Source organism: Ammodytes marinus (genome assembly GCF_949987685.1).
Source record: "Ammodytes marinus genome assembly, chromosome: 8".
Lineage (NCBI taxonomy): Eukaryota > Metazoa > Chordata > Actinopteri > Uranoscopiformes > Ammodytidae > Ammodytes > Ammodytes marinus.
The window spans coordinates 4,354,321-4,372,899 of NC_137212.1; the positions used below are offsets into that span (position 1 = coordinate 4,354,321).

General features: G+C 39.7%; 2 protein-coding genes across 7 annotated transcripts in view; one reads left to right on the top strand and one right to left on the bottom strand.

Moving 5' to 3' along the window:
• The window catches only part of tprb (translocated promoter region b, nuclear basket protein), a gene marked incomplete at its 5' end in the record, with an annotated part of 34,993 nt that extends 28,982 nt beyond the window's left edge, over positions 1-6,011 (top strand). For 3 of the 4 annotated variants that reach the window (XM_080033280.1, XM_080033278.1, XM_080033279.1), the window contains 9 exons: positions 251-390; positions 852-905; positions 1,530-1,618; positions 2,071-2,174; positions 2,729-2,818; positions 3,427-3,556; positions 4,090-4,202; positions 4,702-4,806; positions 5,880-6,011. In XM_080033280.1, the coding sequence (XP_079889406.1) occupies positions 251-390; positions 852-905; positions 1,530-1,618; positions 2,071-2,174; positions 2,729-2,818; positions 3,427-3,556; positions 4,090-4,202; positions 4,702-4,806; positions 5,880-5,929 (875 nt within the window). In that variant the 3' untranslated portion in view covers positions 5,930-6,011. The remainder of the gene's footprint in view (positions 1-250; positions 391-851; positions 906-1,529; positions 1,619-2,070; positions 2,175-2,728; positions 2,819-3,426; positions 3,557-4,089; positions 4,203-4,701; positions 4,807-5,879) is intronic. The other variant, XM_080033277.1, reaches the window with a different exon arrangement.
• A 172-nt stretch (positions 6,012-6,183) lies between these two features.
• The window catches only part of prg4b (proteoglycan 4b), a 13,931-nt gene continuing 1,535 nt past the window's right edge, over positions 6,184-18,579 (bottom strand). For 2 of the 3 annotated variants that reach the window (XM_080033282.1, XM_080033281.1), the window contains exons 3-16: positions 17,768-17,884; positions 17,075-17,197; positions 16,271-16,360; positions 15,931-15,987; positions 13,903-13,938; positions 13,241-13,498; positions 13,036-13,143; positions 11,914-12,768; positions 11,272-11,358; positions 10,852-10,988; positions 10,232-10,388; positions 9,325-9,450; positions 8,146-8,274; positions 6,184-6,432 (exon numbers count right to left, since the gene is read on the bottom strand). In XM_080033282.1, coding sequence (XP_079889408.1) covers positions 6,323-6,432; positions 8,146-8,274; positions 9,325-9,450; positions 10,232-10,388; positions 10,852-10,988; positions 11,272-11,358; positions 11,914-12,768; positions 13,036-13,143; positions 13,241-13,498; positions 13,903-13,938; positions 15,931-15,987; positions 16,271-16,360; positions 17,075-17,197; positions 17,768-17,884 — 2,390 coding nt within the window. In that variant the 3' untranslated portion in view covers positions 6,184-6,322. The remainder of the gene's footprint in view (positions 6,433-8,145; positions 8,275-9,324; positions 9,451-10,231; positions 10,389-10,851; positions 10,989-11,271; positions 11,359-11,913; positions 12,769-13,035; positions 13,144-13,240; positions 13,499-13,902; positions 13,939-15,930; positions 15,988-16,270; positions 16,361-17,074; positions 17,198-17,767; positions 17,885-18,579) is intronic. The other variant, XM_080033283.1, reaches the window with a different exon arrangement.

The following is an 18,579-nucleotide window of genomic DNA, read 5'->3' on the forward strand; positions in this document are numbered from 1 at the left end:
AATGTGAAATTTCAAGTCTGTACACATTAGTAATACATGCAGCAGGATTTTCTGCACATTGACCAGTGTTGTAAATTTGAACGAAAACCTAAAATATACAATTAAACACTGTCTAGTTAACACACAATTTTGATTTGATAGTGGTTTTGTTCACTGTCCTTAACGCTCTAAATCAATCTATTTAAATGTCAAATACATTGGATCTCCCTGTTCATTTGCGCACTATATATATTTCTGTGACTGTTTTTAGTTGAGAGCACTTCAATGGAGGCCTTCTCTACCGAACAACCAATCACAAGCTCCGGTACTAGGATGCCTCAGTCGCCACGGAGACCAACTCAGCAGCTGCCCGCTCGCCAGAACATTCACCCCGCCCAGACATCTGAACTGGTTAGTGATTTCTGTGTTCATTTGTTAGGGAACAATACACACAGTATTACGGTATATAGTGTGGGGTGGCAGTGGTGAAGTGTGTAGGGCGGTCGTCCACTGGGTTGCAGGGTCGGTGGTTCGATCCCCAGTCTCCACGCCACATGTTCAAGTGTCCCTGGGCAAGACTCTGAACCCCTTAATTGCTCCTGATAGTTAGCTTGCACCCTGCTTGGTAGCTGCTGGTGCTATCGGTGTATGAATGTGTGTGTGTGATTGGGTGAATGTGTGTGTGTGATTGGGTGAATGTGTGTGTAATTGGGTGAATGTGTGTGTGATTGGGTGAATGTGTACAAAACAGTGAAAATCGATTTGGGTCTGAAAACCAGGGAAAGGTGCTATATACTATAAGTGGAGACCATTTACCATCACTGCTAATGCTAATTCTAATGCTAATGAGTTTTTTAAATGTAACTTCACAGCGTATTCCTGTTCGGCGTGTCCCTCAGCTCGCTCCAGGGGTCCAAAGCAGCGCTGTAAGTAACATTTATTAAAAGAATTTAACATCATAATATCATTTTTGAATGTCTTATTTTAACATAACATGTGTGTCTCTGTATGTCAGGGCAAGTTTATTTCTATAGCACAATTCAGACACAATACGTCAAGATTAGACATTAGAAATTGCATTTAAGAGATACAGTAAAAACAAATAAAATTAATCAAGATTCAAGAAATGTAATTCATTGTATAATTTTTTAATGTCTTATTTTATAAATGTTTATGTGAAACGTTTACTCCTGTGTGTCTCTGTATGGCAAGGTACATTTATTTATATAGCACAATTAGGGCAAGGCAAGTTTATTTATTTAGTACTATTCAGACACAAGGCCATTCAAAGTGCTTTACAGGGGCATAACATTTCATAAGAGATGGTAAAACAAAGAAAATACATCAAGATATACACACACAGACAGACAGACCAGTTTCTGCTTTTAATTATAACTCAACTACTGCTTGCAAAGGCGTTTAACAATATAGTCAAGACTACCTCCCAGTAAGGTTAATGTAGTTTATCATTTTGCTGTTGAGCATGATAGCATAATGTTGTGTATGTGCTATGTTTGGATCCAACACTTATATTCTCTGTCGTTTTGCAGCAGAACTTCTTTGATGAAGACGACAGGATGGTTCCCAACACTCCCACTCTGGTGGTGCATCGCTCAGAGGGCTTTGACCAGGCCATACAGTGAGACACACTCATTCACTCACTCACTCACTCACACACTCACTCACTCACTCACTCACTCACTCACTCACTCACTCACTCTCTCACTCGCTCACTCTCTCACTCGCTCACTCACTCACTCACTCACTCACTCTCACACTCTTACACAATCACACAAGCACGCACGCTCGCTCGCTCACACAGGCACGCACACTCACTCGCTCACTCAGATTCACTCGCTCACTCAGACTCATTCACTCACTCACACAGTCACTCACTCACTCACATTCAAACACACACTCACTCTCACACTCTAAAAATACAATTTTCATTTTACGATTTGAATTCTTTATTGCATTGTCCTAATGTGTAGCTGCTGTAGTGCAGTCACTAATGAGGATTCTAGATGAACATAAAGTCAGCTGTATTATGAGACTGGCTGACATTTTGTTTTGTTTTTTTGTGTGTTTCAGTTCTCCCCAAGTGACCGGTGTCCCTCGCTTCAGGTTCGGTCATTCTGACGACATGGCTCAGAGCAGCTCACACTCTGACCTGGGACAGCTGGCCTCACAAGGAGGTAACACATACTCACTCACACACACATACACACACACACACACACACACACACACACACACACTCACTCACATCTTTGTGAGGACACTCATCGACATATCCTAACTATAAAAACTTCATGCCTGACCCAAACCCTTACACAAACCCTAACATAAACCAAATTCATACCTGAACCTTAAAACCTAGTGTTAACCCTCAAACAGCCCTTTAAAGGTCTGTCCCAAAGTGAGAACCCACCAAAACCAAAATGTCCTCACTCTTAAGGTCGCAAACTCAAATGGGTTCTTACAAAAATAGTTGTACAAATACGAACAAACACATGCACTCACTCACTCTCACTGCCACTCTCTCTCTCACTCACTCACTCTCACTGCCACTCTCTCTCTCACTCACTCACTCACTCACTCACTCACTCACTCACTCACTCACTCACTCACTCACTCACTCACTCACTCACTCACTCACTCACTCACTCACACACGCACACACAATGTAAAGTGGGATATATGTAGGTTTTTTTTTCACAGATCTTTAAAGCATGTGTCATCTCTTCAGGTCTGGGCTTGTTTGAAAGCCCTTTGTTCATGGAGGAAGAGTGTGGCGGTCGCAGTGTTCCCACTATACCTTTAACAGTCTCTGCACCAGGTATCTGTCTCTATTTCTCTCTCCGTCTGATACAAAGGGGACTAGGGCTCTTCACATGTTAGTTAACCATAAACCGTTAGGAAAAATTAAAAAAACTATATCAAAATAGCATTGTCTCGTTTGCCGCTACCAAAAAAAATAAAAATTAGGCTGTTTCAGAATAATTTAAAAGTTCCTTGCAGCTACTTTAAGGTTTTAAAATGTTTGCCAGCGTTCAATTGGACAATTGTTGAAACATTTATTTCCCCAACATTTGATACAATTGCATCTTGAAATTCACCAAAATGCCCCCAGGAACATATTTTACAGGCCAAAAAAAGTATTTTGTAAAAAAAATCCCGCACATTCCTAATGGTGACCTGTTATGTTTATCAGCCAACCCACTCCTTTTTGATAAAAGAAATAAATAAAAAAAAGTAATCTGCGAGTTTACTGGAAAGTTTTCACATTTGGGCGTGCTGCCACCAAAACCTTCAAACCTAATCTGTGTGTGTGTGTGTGTGTGTGTGTGTGTGTGTGTGTGTGTGTGTGTGTGTGTGTGTGTGTGTGTGTGTGTGTGTGTGTGTGTGTGTGTGTGTGTGTGTGTGTGTGTGTGTCACCTCTTCCAGTAACAGTGTTCTCGGAGGCGGCCCAGTCTGACTCCACGGACACCGTCTCCCAGTCTGTTCCCATGGTTTCCACGTCAACAGCATCGGAGGAGAGAGATGATGTCGTCTATCTGGAGACAGACACTGATAGGTGGGGGACACACACACACACACACACACACACACACACACACACACACACACACTCCTGAAATACATCTCTGGCATGTCTTTGAAAAGAAAATGTATCATGAACGAAAAAACTAACAACATATGACCACATCCTTCTGTAATAACCTTCAGAATAGTGCCAATAGTGATTATGGAAAGTTTAGTTGATTGTAGAAGTTAACAGTTTATACCAACAAAAAAAAAATGTGCGTCCATTATTTTCCATTCCATTAAGACTGCATCATTTGATAATATTGCGTGTGTGTGTGTCTCTCGCCCTCCCTCTCTCCCTCCCTCTCTCTGTCTCTCGCTCTCTCTCTGTCTCCCTCCCTCCCTCCCTCCCTCCATCTTTCCCTCCCTCCATCTCTCCCTCCCTCCCTCTCTCTGTCTCTCGCTCTCTCTCTGTCTCCCTCCCTCCCTCCATCTTTCCCTCCCTCTCCCTCCCTACCTCCCTCTCCCTCCCTCCCTCCCTCTCTGTCTCCCTGTCTCCCTGTCTCCCTCTCTCCCTCTCAGGCCCGGTGGTGAGGTCTCAGTGGACCCAGTGTCCCAGGCAGACAGTGAGGATCAGACGTCTGATAAAGCCGTCCTCCCCTCCACCAGCCAGGAACCTTCATCCAGCTCTGGAGGTAACGACAGGCCCCGGGATTTATCTGTTCATTACACTGCTTAACGTGTCTTCAATACACTGCAAACATTGATATTAAGATCCTGTGTGTGTGTGTCCGCCTACGTGCGTACAAGGCAGCCAAATGACTTGCTCTCTTTTTATTCCACTCCTTACGTGTCTTCAATACACTGACAAAAAATTATATTAAAGGAATTCTTCACCCATACGGAATCGGCCTTCTATCATTATAAAATCTAATTTTTCAAATGGTCGTCCAACTGACATGACATAGTATATTTGCACGGGGGTGACAGATATTCCTAACTCCTTTTCTTATACAAGACTGACTTTTTTCGCATTGGCCTTTGACAAAAGTTGAGACTTTGACACTCCTCCCTTTTTATTCTCATTTATCTTATATGTTGTTTGTATTGAATACATTTGGTCAACTGATGCTGTTTTTAAATGTGCTATAGAAATACATTTGACTTTGACTTTGCTAATTGTTTGTGTTGCAGATTCCAGCAGTGCTCAACTCAGACCCTCCAGACAGGCACCAGGCCGTCAGCTGCAGCGCTGGCCTGAGCACAGGGGGGGTCGCTTCAAGAGAGGAGGGGGAGGAGGTAACATCAAAACACACACACACACACACACACACACACACTGGGTGAAAGAAATACAAAATAGAGCTAATATTTCATTTTCATTTAATTTCACCTTTTATTTATACTGGAGAGATCAATTGAGGGGGTGACCCTCATTTGCAGTGATGTCAAATAAAACAAATGCAAAGCAAAAAACCACAATACACACACAATATACAATGCAAATACACAACTGATGAAGAGGAAAAAAACGATTTGAATATCTAAACATAGATGTTGAATGGCTGGAATAAAAATGAAATAGGTGAAAGTACAATATAGCCTTATTAAAACAGTTACAGGTAGAGTTCGGCAGGTTTAAGATAATATGTCTACATTTGTTAAAGGATATGAGGGTATTCATTTTAATTTGTTGCTGTAAGTTGTTCCAGGAGTCCAGGGCACTGAAGCTAAAAGCTGTTTTTCCAAAGCTCAGGCTGGGTTTGTGGGACATAAAGCCGGGCTCATTAGCACAAAACTGCATTGCTCATTGAGTCTTTGGCTATAGTTGTTGGGTTGGGCAAAATAACAAAAACATCATAAAAGGCTTTTTTTACACTAAGTCTGTGGTTATCCAAATGTTTGGCCCACATGCTTTTAGCTATTAGTATGGCACCGGACACGAGGGTGTTATTTGTAAAACTAGTGGTGAATTCTATAACATCTATTGTGCCCACCATGCTCTACCATTGTGTCCTTGAGCAAGGCACTTAACCCCACACTGCTTATATAAAATGACAGATATATAGACCTTAACAAAACATTTCCAATATATAAAAAAAATCTTCTTTAATTAACTGTCTCCTCTTTAACTAACTTTTTATCCATGTTAATTGCAGTGTAAAATGTTTCGGCAGCAATTACTAATAAAAAAACTTTGCATTGATACATTTGGGTGTTTTTAAAAATTAAGTTTATTGTTTATAAGAATAACTAAAACAAAACAATATAATTCTTTTACATTTCATACACATTTTATACAGCCACTGTACAGTTTACATTTCACATCAGTATAAATGTTTTAACAAATCAAAATGTCTGAATCTCAACAGGTCAAGGATTCCCTCCTCGCGGAATCCACGGGAGACGATTTGCAAGATGAATATGAAAAAACCATGACAACCAAGATCACATCACATGACCATATAAGGTTCACTTGTTTACCTTAGTCAGCCATTTTCTGAGTTCTCTTTTTGTTTTTAATGTAGTTCTAAAGTACCATGTTTGTGATCATTCCCCAGCTGAAGCCAGTTTGTGTTTTTATGAATAATGTAATAAAAATGTCAAATGTATTTCACTACAACAAGAAGTCGACTGTTTTTGATCTCAGACTTTTTTTTTGTTGGCATTTTCAAGCTTTATTAGATAGCACAGAGTTGAAATGGGCAGACAGACAGACAGACAGAGAGAGAGGGGGAGGGGGGGATGACCTGCAGTAAAGGTCCACGGGTCGGATTTGAACCCGCGACCACTGCAACGAAGGCCAAAGCCGATATTAGACTTTCTTGGGACAGTTGATGACGTTGTCGCTCTGAGGTGGGGCGCTGGGTTTGGGGGGAGAGAGGGCTGGACGGGCTCCGTCCATCCTCACACTGTAGGATTTGGCTGCAGAAGAAACACATTGGGTTTGATTAGTTCATTGACAATTTGAATTATTGAAAATGGAAAATATTTTTATTCCATTTTCCATCTTTATTAATAATAATGGATTGGATTTATACAGCGCTTTTCTAGGCACTCAAAGCGATTTACAGGGTTCCAGGTTCCATTCATTCACACAGTCATACCGGTGGCGGAAGCGTGGCTGCCATTCAGCGCCTACGGGCCACCACAATAATACAGCAGACATACACATTCACACGAGGCAAGGACACAATAACCATGACACAAGTGGCAGGGCGGGAATCGAACCGCCAACCATTCGATTATTGGCAGACACGCCCTACCACCTGAGCCGCAGTCGCCCCTTTCACATAAATTTGACACAAACAGAATCTCATGTATCTTCAAAATGGCTTGACTTCAGTCATTAAGGCGAGACACTGCAATAGAGACTTGCCTAGATTTTATAGTATTTGAATCAGGAATCCGCATGCTATTCGGGCGATGAGACGGATATAAAAGTAAGTGGCAAGATCAAGGCGCGATATTATGATGAAATAAATAAGTAAAAGTATGTCCCAAGTGTATGCATACTGCATCCTTTCTAGATTATTTTAGTGGTCAGATATAGTAGGCTTTGTAGAAAAAAAAAAGAAAGCTTGCGATTTGGAACGCAGGGAAAATGTCAGTCTCCATTAAGACTTTTGTTGCCTTCACTCACATAATGTCTGAAATGCCTAACCAGGACCATGTGTTTCTGTCTGGGTGGGGTGGGGGTTCAGGCAGATGTAAAGGTAATTTAGGGTGGTGTCCCTTCACCTACAGATGAAGTTTACTATGGAATAACCATAATAAAAGTCTCCTTTTAAAATCCTTATATGGACAGTGGAAAAAAATACATTAGTTTCCAGTCAGCGAAAAAAAATATTTCCCTTCAGTTTAAACATCAGTTAAAGTGGTTTTCTGTCTAGTCATTCAAGAAAAACACTTCTGCTGTTAAAATTTAAGTCCTGGTGTATTTCAAAGCAGCACAAGTTAAGGCGACACCCTGCAAGCAAAAACATAATTTTTTCTAGCACTGGTCAGTTTTTTTTTTAGATTTTTGGCTATTTTGCTTCCATAACATGTCTTCTTTCATACTAGTAAAGGCTAAATAAAAGATCCAAGATTTTTGCTCTGGCTTTATCCAACATCGAGATTTATGTTTTCGTTTAAAAGAGATGCAACTTTACACATAATTAGTTAGACATTGCCACATTTGCATATTTATTCAAAAGAAAAAATAATAATAAGTCATCAACTGGCAAAGTTTCACAATGTAATCTATAAGTTTAAAAAAAAAATAGCCTATTCACCTGCAGTGTCTCAGTATTCTGTTTCACTACTAAATTGCCTTAGTAGTGGAATGATTTTATACTATCCCTGCGTTCCAATCCCCATACTTCCCTACTATTAAGTATGCCAGAAAAAGATTTAGGATGTCCCAATACGTGCACGTCAATTGTAGTATGCTGAAAATACATGCATGCCCAACTAATTCCCACAGCATTTTAGAGTATTCGACTTTATTCTTGACATTTCTCGACATAATGAAAAAAAAAATCTTCCTTATCTGATTTATTTTTTTTAATTCTAAAACTCTTCTGTACTTTAGTATGTAGTGTAGTAAAAAGAAAGAGTATGTGATTTGGAACGCAGGGTGAATTTGTGACTTACATCTTGAGAAGACGTAGTATTTGTATCCGTCTGCTTCCCTGTTGTTTGGGATGGACACAGCAGCTGTGATGGTGGAAGGGAAACCTCTCCAGGACGTCCGGATGCTAATGGTTTGCCCTAAACCAGACACTGTAAACACAACAGTACAGTGTCAAATCAGTCAATAGATACATTTATAAACGTTTTCCTTGGTTTTAAAGGCGCACTATGTAACTTTTGGGGTGTGTCAGAGAAGTGAATATTTCCCTGGATTAGAGTTGGAAGTTCGAAAGCTTCCTGAAAAGTTACTGTTTCACTGTTGTTGTTTACAGCAGCAGGGCCCACAGTTTTGTTAACAAGCATATCCTAGTCTAACGTTTGGTTCCAGGGTCCCACAAAATAATTTTGTTTTGATTTAGGATGACTATGATTATTCAATACTAAGAATTACATGTAGAGAAAATATAGAATAAAAAAAATATTTTTAGTAAACTTAATGTAAACTAATGCCCCTACCCCTGAAACTGCATAGTTCACCTTTAAATCTTTAACCCATTATTATTTTGGGATTTTCTTTTGTAACATTTCACAACCCTTGAGCAGTTCCAGTCCCATCGCTGGTACAAAGGCAAATTGCTTTTTTTCCACTTGTCAATTATTTACTAGATGGACCTGGCTGCCCCATGACTCACTCTTTCTGAGAACTTGCATGTGTTGTAAGTTAACTCAAATAAAACCTGTTTACCGGACTAAATCTGTTCAAAACAGCCCTACACACCCAGCTATTAAAAACTCCCAGTACTTTTTTATGTAGGGCAACAATCTGTCATTGTTTAGATGTGTTTATGACAATGTAACACAAGTTTGAATATTTCTAATAATAATATTTTTTTTTCATCACACTTCACATTGCACATTTCAATTTAACTTATCTACTTTCTATTCTATTTTATATATACAGTTTTATATTGTAAAAAAAATTCCTTTGCACTACTTAGTATTTAGAATTGATCTAATGTAAATATTGTTTAGGTTATGTTTATCTTATTCTACCATTTTTTTTTTATCGTTCCTATTGCACCGTGGGTCAGTGATAAACGCCATTTTGATTCTGATGTCTGTCTTGCATATATCAGAACTGACAATAAAAAAACTTTGACTTTGACTTCTTTCTGTATGGATTTTTTCATCTTGCGTTACCTGCATGGCGAACCGTCCGGACACGGCTTGTGTAAATGGTATACTGGGGTTGGGGTGGCGGTGGGGGTTTCCTGTTACATGTTGGACTGGTGCCAAACTGGTAGGAGTATTTTTGGACCGATCCGCCTGGAAAAAAAAGAGGTCAAGAGTCAATTTATTCATGTTTTTATACAATCAGGACATTGGTATGGGGAATCCAACTACGGCCAGGGAAGAGGAGGAAAAATATAGTGGAGGGAGTTGTTGTTTTTTTTATTTTTTATTATGCGCATTGAGCAAAAAAAAAAATACAACGTTGATAATAAAACTTGACGGTTCTAGACTGCGGTAAAGATGTTGACAGATTTCAAACTTCCAGGATCAATAACTACACACACACACACACACACACACACACACACACTCAAAAGCAAAACGTTATTCAAACACAAGCAGCGTTTTACTTATGAGTTATTGATATCGGAAGTTTGAATCTGTCTTTACAGCAGCCTAGACTCTAGAACTGTCGAATCTATTGTATTGTATTTCAACTGTAAAAAAAAATTCTCAAATTGCAAAATTTCCTCTATTTTGGCCCTAATACTCTTCCGTACGATGGCATACAGTATGTCCAGTGTTTAACTTAATAGCAGTAGCTTTAAGACAAGGCAAGGAAAGGCAAGTTTATGTCAGACACAAGGCCATTCAAAGTGCTTTACAGGGTCATACAATTCAATCAAGATTAAAATACATCAGGTATAGAATAGACATTAGAAAAGTGAAGGAAAAATATGAATAGAAATAAAACATAAAAATGACAGGTTAAAAGGGAAACAGAAAAGTCTTCAGATTTGATTTAAAAGAGCTGAGAGTTGCAGAGTATAGAATAGACATTAGACCATTCAGCAGCAGCAGTAGGTTTGTTCACCTCTCTTGAAAAAGTAAACTGCCTCTCTCCTCTGTCTGTACTGAGGCACAGACAGCGCTGCGGTGATGTGACCCTTCAGTCCGTTAAAACCCGTTTGAATGATCTTTGGATAGTTATCGTCCAGGGCATCATTTTCAAATCTCCAGTACTTGGATCCCTGAAAAAAAACAACACACAAAGCAAAAATCCAGGGGAAGCTGTGGTGTGTGGGGGGTCGACCACTCAACTACAGGGTCGGTGGTTCGACCCCCCGTCTCCCCGCCACATGTCCAAGTGTCCCTGAGCAAGACACTAAACGCTAAACTACCGATGACCCCCTTATGTACAACTGGATGTGTGTGTAAAAACAACATTTCGATTACCGTGTGTGACTTACCTTGCATGTGTGTAAATTGACGAATAAAGACTTAGATTTAGACTTAGCTGGCATAACTTGGAAAACTGACAACGCAAACTTTGCATGTGATGAGTCTATGTAATATATTGTCACCTTTTAAGTTAAATTACTGAAATAAATGAACTTTTGCATGATAGTCTAATTTTTTTCAGTTTCACCTGTACAACAGTTAGTAACCAATCAGATCGCTTGATATAGGCCTGAGATTCCTGTTTTTTTTTACCTTGAAAATGTATGTCTTGCCCTGGCAGTTGCAGCGGGTGAAGGCCGTGTCAATGGGTGAAGGGACGCCCCACACCTGAGTGATTCCACGGGCCGGACCAGGCTGCCGGAGTGCGTCCAAGAACCAGAAGTAGTGACCTGAAAGAAACAAAATATGCCTGTATTAGAGGGGGATAACCTGCATACAATAGCACTAGACCATCAGATTCTATTGTATTTTTATTTTTTTAAGATTATTTTTTGGCATTTTCAAGCTTTATTTGATAGTACAGAGTTGAAATGGGGAGACAGAGAGAGAGGGGGGATGACCTGCAGTAAAGGTCCACGGGTCGGATTTGAACCCGCGACCACTGCAACGAAGGCTGGAGCCAATATGGTATGCGCTCTATCCCCACTACAACACACAGTAGTAGCTACTTACCCCTGAAAACCACTGTAGTTCCGTTCCCTAGTGTAGTGACCGCGCTGACCGGCCGCCCACTGCACAGGTTGGTATCGTTGCTGTCATCTGTGGAAAAGAAGACAAATTTGTGAGGAGACCGTTAAAAAATATAGAGAAATAGTCATTTTAAAGTAGCTACGAGGAACTTTCAGTCGTTATTGATTGTAGCGCCCCCCCTTCGGACAAAAGGGGAATTTTTTTTATGACACCAGCGCCTGCAGTCCTTGAAGATTTGCATTTGTTTAGGAAGCAAGTGAAAGAGAGACGGCAGGATGTATCGCAATGAGGTAATGTATTTAAATATGTGACTGTTAGATTAATAATGGTAACATGTCAATGGTGCAAGGCTAAGTTAACTTGTATTTACTACCATTTGGGAAACACAATATGCCTGCGGTGAATTGTTTTGTTTCGAGTTCCTGGGAAGTTGGACCTGAGCAAAGGCATTATGAATAACAACAACTGTATATACAAAAATAGTGTTGTTTACCCTGATGGTCTCGTTTGCTGTTAAAAGTCTTCTATGATCATCAGAGGAAAACATTTGATTATCACAAACACATTTAAAAGTTCCTCATAGGAGAATTTAAAATGGAGAGACACAAAGATACAATGTCTCACCTGCTTGGTAGTCTCTTGGATTGTCTATGGTGAGATTTGGAACACGGTCCAGAGGCTTAGTCACAGGTTTGGAGGGTTTATCCACCGATGGCTTGGTTACTGTCGGCTTGGTTACCGTTGGCTTGGCTACAGCTGTTGTATCCACCAATGGCTTGCTTGTATCCGGTTTCTCCTCTGGTTTCGCAGTGGTTTCAATTTCTATGGGTTTTGTCGGTTCTGGAGTGACATTTAGTGGTTCAGCCGTTGTTTTTATTATTGCTGGTGTTGTAACGTCTTCTGCATTGTGATTATTCTGTGTCTGTACTTCTGTGTGTGTGGATGTAGGAATATTTGGTGTAGTCATGGCAGCATCAAGCTCCACTAAGTTTGGAGAGACTGTTGGAGAAACATCGATGGATGGCTCTTTTGTTGTGACGATTTCGGCGTCGATTAGACTATCATCTGGTCCTTGTTTTGAAGTGGTCTGGACGGGGTTTACAGTGGTCGGGACGGGTGTAGTGTCCAGTGTTGATGAGGTCATAATTTCGGTGACCTCAGAGTTTTTTTCCGGGACAGTCGAGGTCAAAGAGCCCTGTGTTGGTGCTGAATCCACAAGGGAATTGGACGTTGTGGCTATAAGTTCGGTTGTAGCGTCTTGTTCATTCGTTTGGGCTAGAGTCGCATCTGAAGACTGTTCGTCGGGAGAAATGTTATCTTCCGGCTGTGTTTCGGTCTCAAGTTTCGGGGTGTAGGCTGTTGGAGAAGCCTCCGTTTGGGCTTCAGAAGTTGTGGTAGTCTGGCCGGATATATCAGCTTCGGTTGTGGGCTGCGGGGGGTTCGCTTCAAGGTCGGATGAAGTGGTAACTTCACTGGCATCTGGAGGCAGATGAATGAATGGGGTAACATTTGAAGCTTTAATATTATCATCATGAAACTTTGCCAGTTGATTGCTTACATTAAAAATAAAAAAATGTTGTATTAGCATTTTTTTTTTAAATCAGAAATGTTTGAATAGATGCATATATTACAAAATGTATAATCAATCAGACAATTAACAACATATGAACAAATCCTTCTGTAATAACCTTCAGAATAGTGCTGAGAATGATTTTGGAAAGTTTAGATGTTGAAAAACATGGATACCTGTTGTGCCTGTTGAGGTTTCTGCAGTGGTTGGGTGAACCGTGGTCGGGCTGTCATCCGCCTGTGTTGGTTCAGTATCATTTTTCGGAGAAACTTGGTCATCCAAATCTAGAAGAAAGTGAGAAAAGATGTTTGCGAATAACAAAAGCATCGGTAAGTATGCAAAATATAATAATATTTACAAAGAAAAGCATGGATAGTATACCTGTGCTTTCAGTGGGGGCTTCTTCGATGGTTGGGGGAACTGTGGCGGAGCTGTCGTCTGCCTGTGTTGGTGCGTTATCAGTTTGAGAGGGGACCGTTGCAGTGGTAAGCTCCAGAGTTTCTGGGTCCTGGGTTGGTTCGGTAGAAGTTTTATCCGTCAGTTCGATTGTCGTCGGTTCGTAGCCGCTGGTGCTCTCTGGAATCGGTGTCGCCTCTGGATCCTCCAATACGTCATCGGGAGAAACCTGGCCGTTCGTATCTAAAGTCAAAGTCAAAATTATTTCTATTGCACATTTAAAAACAACATCAGTTGACCAAAGTGCTGTACAAGATACAATGCAAAACAACATATAAGATACATGAAAAAAAAGTTAGGAATGTCAAAGTCTCAATCTGTGTTAAAGGCCAATGCAACAAAAGTGAGTCTTCAGCAACGTATTAAACTGTTCAACATATCTATCTGTTCAACGTATCTAGAACATTTTCAGAAAAAGTGTACACAAAACTTGAATTCGGACATAGACACTACATTTATTTTATAAATATTGTTTATGACACTTTATAATTATTGTTGTTTCGTGTTATGTGTATTATATATTTTTTCATTTTGGAACTGTTGAGTTCTTTTTAGCTAGATACTTATCCATTCAGATTTTGACTCACCATCACTGAGATCATCTCGTGGAATTAAATGGTCATCTGTGGACAAATTAGACAAAAAATACACATGATATAAATTCTCATAACTGCCATTGTTATCACATTGTTAATTTTTTTCACATTGTATTTTCTTTAAATTTCAAATTTCTCCTTCACTGTGTTATATTGCAATGATTTTTTTATTGATTTATTTATTTATTTTTTAATGTACACATTCATTTCAATATGCCTGTGTGTACCATGTAAGGCACTTTGTAACAGACACTCCGTGTTTTAAAAAGTGCCATATAAATGAAAACATACCTACTTTCTTCTGATTTCTTGTCATCAAAACTACCTATAATTATCTTCCCTGCATTTGTTTTTACGGAGCATTCACTTCACTGACTGCGACATTCCAGATCAGGAAATGTGTCACGCCATGTCTAAAGTAACAAGGCCTCAAGAAAACTATATCTCCACCCACAACCACAGACCTATTCCGATCCAACCATTGAATTAAAAACCCTTCCAAGAAAATGTCCTGTCATCCTTTCTTGGCTTTTCGTTTTGTGCTTTCCGCTCTAGCGATTGACTGAGCCTGTGCCCGTAAAACCTCCTACTACACACAACACTGCTGCCTTGTGTTTTTATTCTGGCAGGCGAGGGTTTGTACTCTTGGCGTGTTCTGGTGAGAATTGTCTGCACACACACACACACACACACACACACACACACACACACACACACACACACACACACACACACACACACACACACACACACACACACAGTCACACACACACACAGTCACACACACACACACACACACACACACACGGCCACCAAAGTAAACGGCAGCCAGAGCAGCAGTCAACCAAAATCTTACTGCAGTCTTCCTGAGTCATGCCTCTATTAAATCCATTGCGTTCGGCTCTTATTATCCAACCCAACCAATTATCATTTAAGTCATCTTAAGGCAAGACACTGCAAGCAAATAAATTGTAGTTTCGAGCACTTGTCAATTTTGAGGTTTTTGTCTATCTTTCATACTAGTATCTGAAAGGTCCACAATTTACATTTAGGTGTGTATTTGACTAAACCTTATCTGTTTGCCTCCGTATATTTCTCCTATACAACAATCTCTCTCCATAATCATTCTCAGCACTATTCTAAAGGTTATTATAGAAGGATTTGTACAAATGCTGTTATTTGTCTGATTCATCATACATTTTGTTGAAAAAAATAACATCCCGAAAAATGCATTTTTAAGACCTTTACCAAAATAACGATTAAGGCTGTATCCAAATTTGCATATTCATTCAAACATTTCTGAAAAAAAGTATTGTTTTGTCAGTAATCAACTGGCAAAGTTTCATGATGATATCTTTAGGTAAAAAGTGTTCCCCTATCCACCTGCCGTGTCTCACCTGAATCAAATGTCTTAATAAGAGCAATGGCTGTCAGTATTAGTAAGTAGCAGTCCTCTAGCTTGTTTTTTAAACGATTAGTAGCCCTAACTGCTAGCGGACGTCTATCCATCAAAACTATGACGTAGGTCCTTAGCAACGGTCATTAAAGGGGCACTGTGTAACATTTTAAGTAATGTATTAGCTAAAATCAATATCCTCATTCATAAATATGTCCTCATTGGTGTAAAATCACCTCTGCCAATAATCTAAATTATCCTCCTGAGTGGAGAATTACAAATATTAATATTACATTTTGTATATTGAGCAGGCAGGTCTTATGGAGGCATCCATGTTGGTTGGAATGTGATCAGGTGCATTGTTTAGAATTTAGAATTGTTCTTGTCCTTGAAGGCCACTGTAGCTTCTGTTATTATTCAAAAGGGGTGGGGTTACCCAGGGAGCGTTGCGTTCTAGGACTTTCTAGAACTTTCTTGATGATGTCATATTACACAGTGCCCCTTTAAATCCTTGACAGCGGTCTGTCTTGCTGGAAATAACGGACCTGTAGAATGCCGTGATTGACCAATCAAAACACAGTATTTATCAGTGCCATGTAATGAAAAATAAGAAGTATAGTCACCTGCATTGTTGTCCTCACTGAATGTAGAATAGTCTGTTGGTTCATCCAGAGTTGGCTCTGTCAATGGATACTAAGATTAGTGATTTAACATTTAATTCTGTCAATAAACAATATGCCTTCAATCCTAATTGATTGAAAATGTTTTAAAAATAAATGTATTATCTAAAGAGGGTTAAAACACAAAAAAACAAAACAGAAAGGGTTTGGCTGGTTACGAACAGTATTGATTGTTTCACTTTTATTGTTTTTGTTCTCCGTAATCAACAACAAGAAATAAAAACAAAATAAAATGTTTTGAAAAATTATAATAAATCGACCTTGTTGCCAAGTAAAATGATACCTTTGGGTTTGTTATCATTTACATTTGGGCATGGATCATTGTTCACTGTTGCTATGGCACTGGCTGCTCCATTGACTCCTTCTGTGGTAGCTAATTTCCAAGACAGAACATGTTGTCAAATTAAGCCCGATTGCATATGTGCATATTACTGCTACATGCTACATGCTACTCCACATGCTGGTGGACATGCAGGTTTTGCCTTGTTGCAGAAAATAATTTAATAACGGACGATAAAGTTATTCAATTTGGGCATGCCGGTTTGCCTGCTGTACTAGTAGGCCTACTAATCTCAGATGAAGGCAGCCATGCTTCCACATAACAAGCGATGTATTTGCTGTACTGTGTCTCAAAAGTACGGAAGAGCTTTAGGGACAAAATTGTAGGATGTTTTTTTTTTATTATGCATTCCGAGAATAAACTGTCAAATAAAAATCGAACTTCCGGGATCAATAACTCAAGAGCAAAATGTTATAAAAAGTCGTCATGAGGCAGACAATGTGCATGTACAATTGCTCTCTATGTGCAGCGGGCTGTGAGACAAGAAACACTCTTCCGTACAAATGACCACCAACCTTCAACTGCTATCCTTCAACTGCTATTAACTCAATCAGGAAACAGGAAAAATCTCCCTTTGTTACAAGACCGTGTAGGAAAAAACATCAAGAAAATATGTAAAACGTGCAAAAAATAACACACATTACAGTCATGCTCACAGACACACACACAGACAGACAGTCATGCACACAGACACACACACACACACACACACATACAGTCATGCTGAGTGTGTTGTACGAGTCTTACCCTCTTCAGCACAATGGCTGTTGAAGTCTGGACAGCACTGCTTGAAATCATCACAATTCAAATCGCAGCTGCACCTCCGACCTCGTCTGAACAGTTCCCCACAGCGACCTTTGCAGGAGTTTGCTGTTGCACACAAACAGGGAAGAACGGGGTTAGTTGGCACACTTTTTTACTCTAATGATAATTGCTCATCAAGGTATAACGATTGTGACAACCAACCCATGTGACATATAACCCCGTTCTCCCCTACAGCAGTTTTTCAGCATTTAATAAATTAAGTTAAGTTATCTTTATAGGTCCATTTACACGAGGTACATTGAAAATGTGTCTTTTCCGCATAGCTCCTCTCCAGTTACCACACTTCGGAGGGGGTCAGAGAGCACAGGGTCAGACATAGTACTGCGCCCCTGGAGTTTGGGGTTAAGTGTCTTGCTCGAGGACACAATGGTAGAGATGGTGGGCACTGTAGATGTAATAGCACTAGTTTTACTACAGTAGTAGTAAAACTAGTGCCTGGGATCGAACCAGCGACCTCATGGTTACTGGTAAACCCCTCTACCTCTAGGTCATTCTACCACCCATTCAATAAAGATTATCAAATCAATATCCAAACATGTACAATGAGACTACGCAGTTCTGATTATAGACGTATTATAGACGTGATATACGTACAACATAAGAGAAGCTTCTCACCTGTGGTGCATTGGGATTCAAAGTCTCCGCAGCACTCTCCATAAGACAGACAGCCGTAGTCACACTGACACTCGTAGCCTCTGTAGTACTCTACACCACATCGGCCTTTACAGCTGGCTGTGTGTGAGACGAAAACACATGTCAAGAGAGGCAAGGCAAGTTTATTTCTATAGCACAATTCAGGCACAAGGCCATTCAAAGTGCTTTACAGGGGCATTAAATACATCAAGGTTAAAATACATCAAGTAATAGAATAAACATTAGAAAAGTGAATAAAAAATATGAATTTAAATAAAACATTTAAATAATGTAAAAATGACAGGTTATAAAGGGGAAACAGAACAGTCTTCAGATTTGATTGAAAAGAGCTGAGAGTTGCAGCAGATCTCAAGCTTTCTGGGAGTTTGTTCCAGATATGCGAGAGGCACAAGTACATGAGTGTGTAGACATCATTTATCAAGAATAAATGACAGGAGGAACTTATCACATAATTACTACAGTGGGCCGGCTTAACATGTAATACACAGCAGACAACCACACATTCAAGTTTGGATAGAAAAAATGTCTAAGTGCTATTGCTATGAAAATGTTACCTGTTGACATTATACAGCTCTGGAAAAAATTAAGTGTCTCTCCAAATGTTAAGTGTCTCTCGTTTGACTATTTATAGGCATATGTTTGAGTAGAATGAACATTTTGGTTTTATAATATAAACTACTGACAACATTTCTACTAAATTCCCACCAAAAATCTTGTCATTTAAGAACATTTCCATTAAGTAATGTAGAGATGAAGATTGAAGAACAATCCAG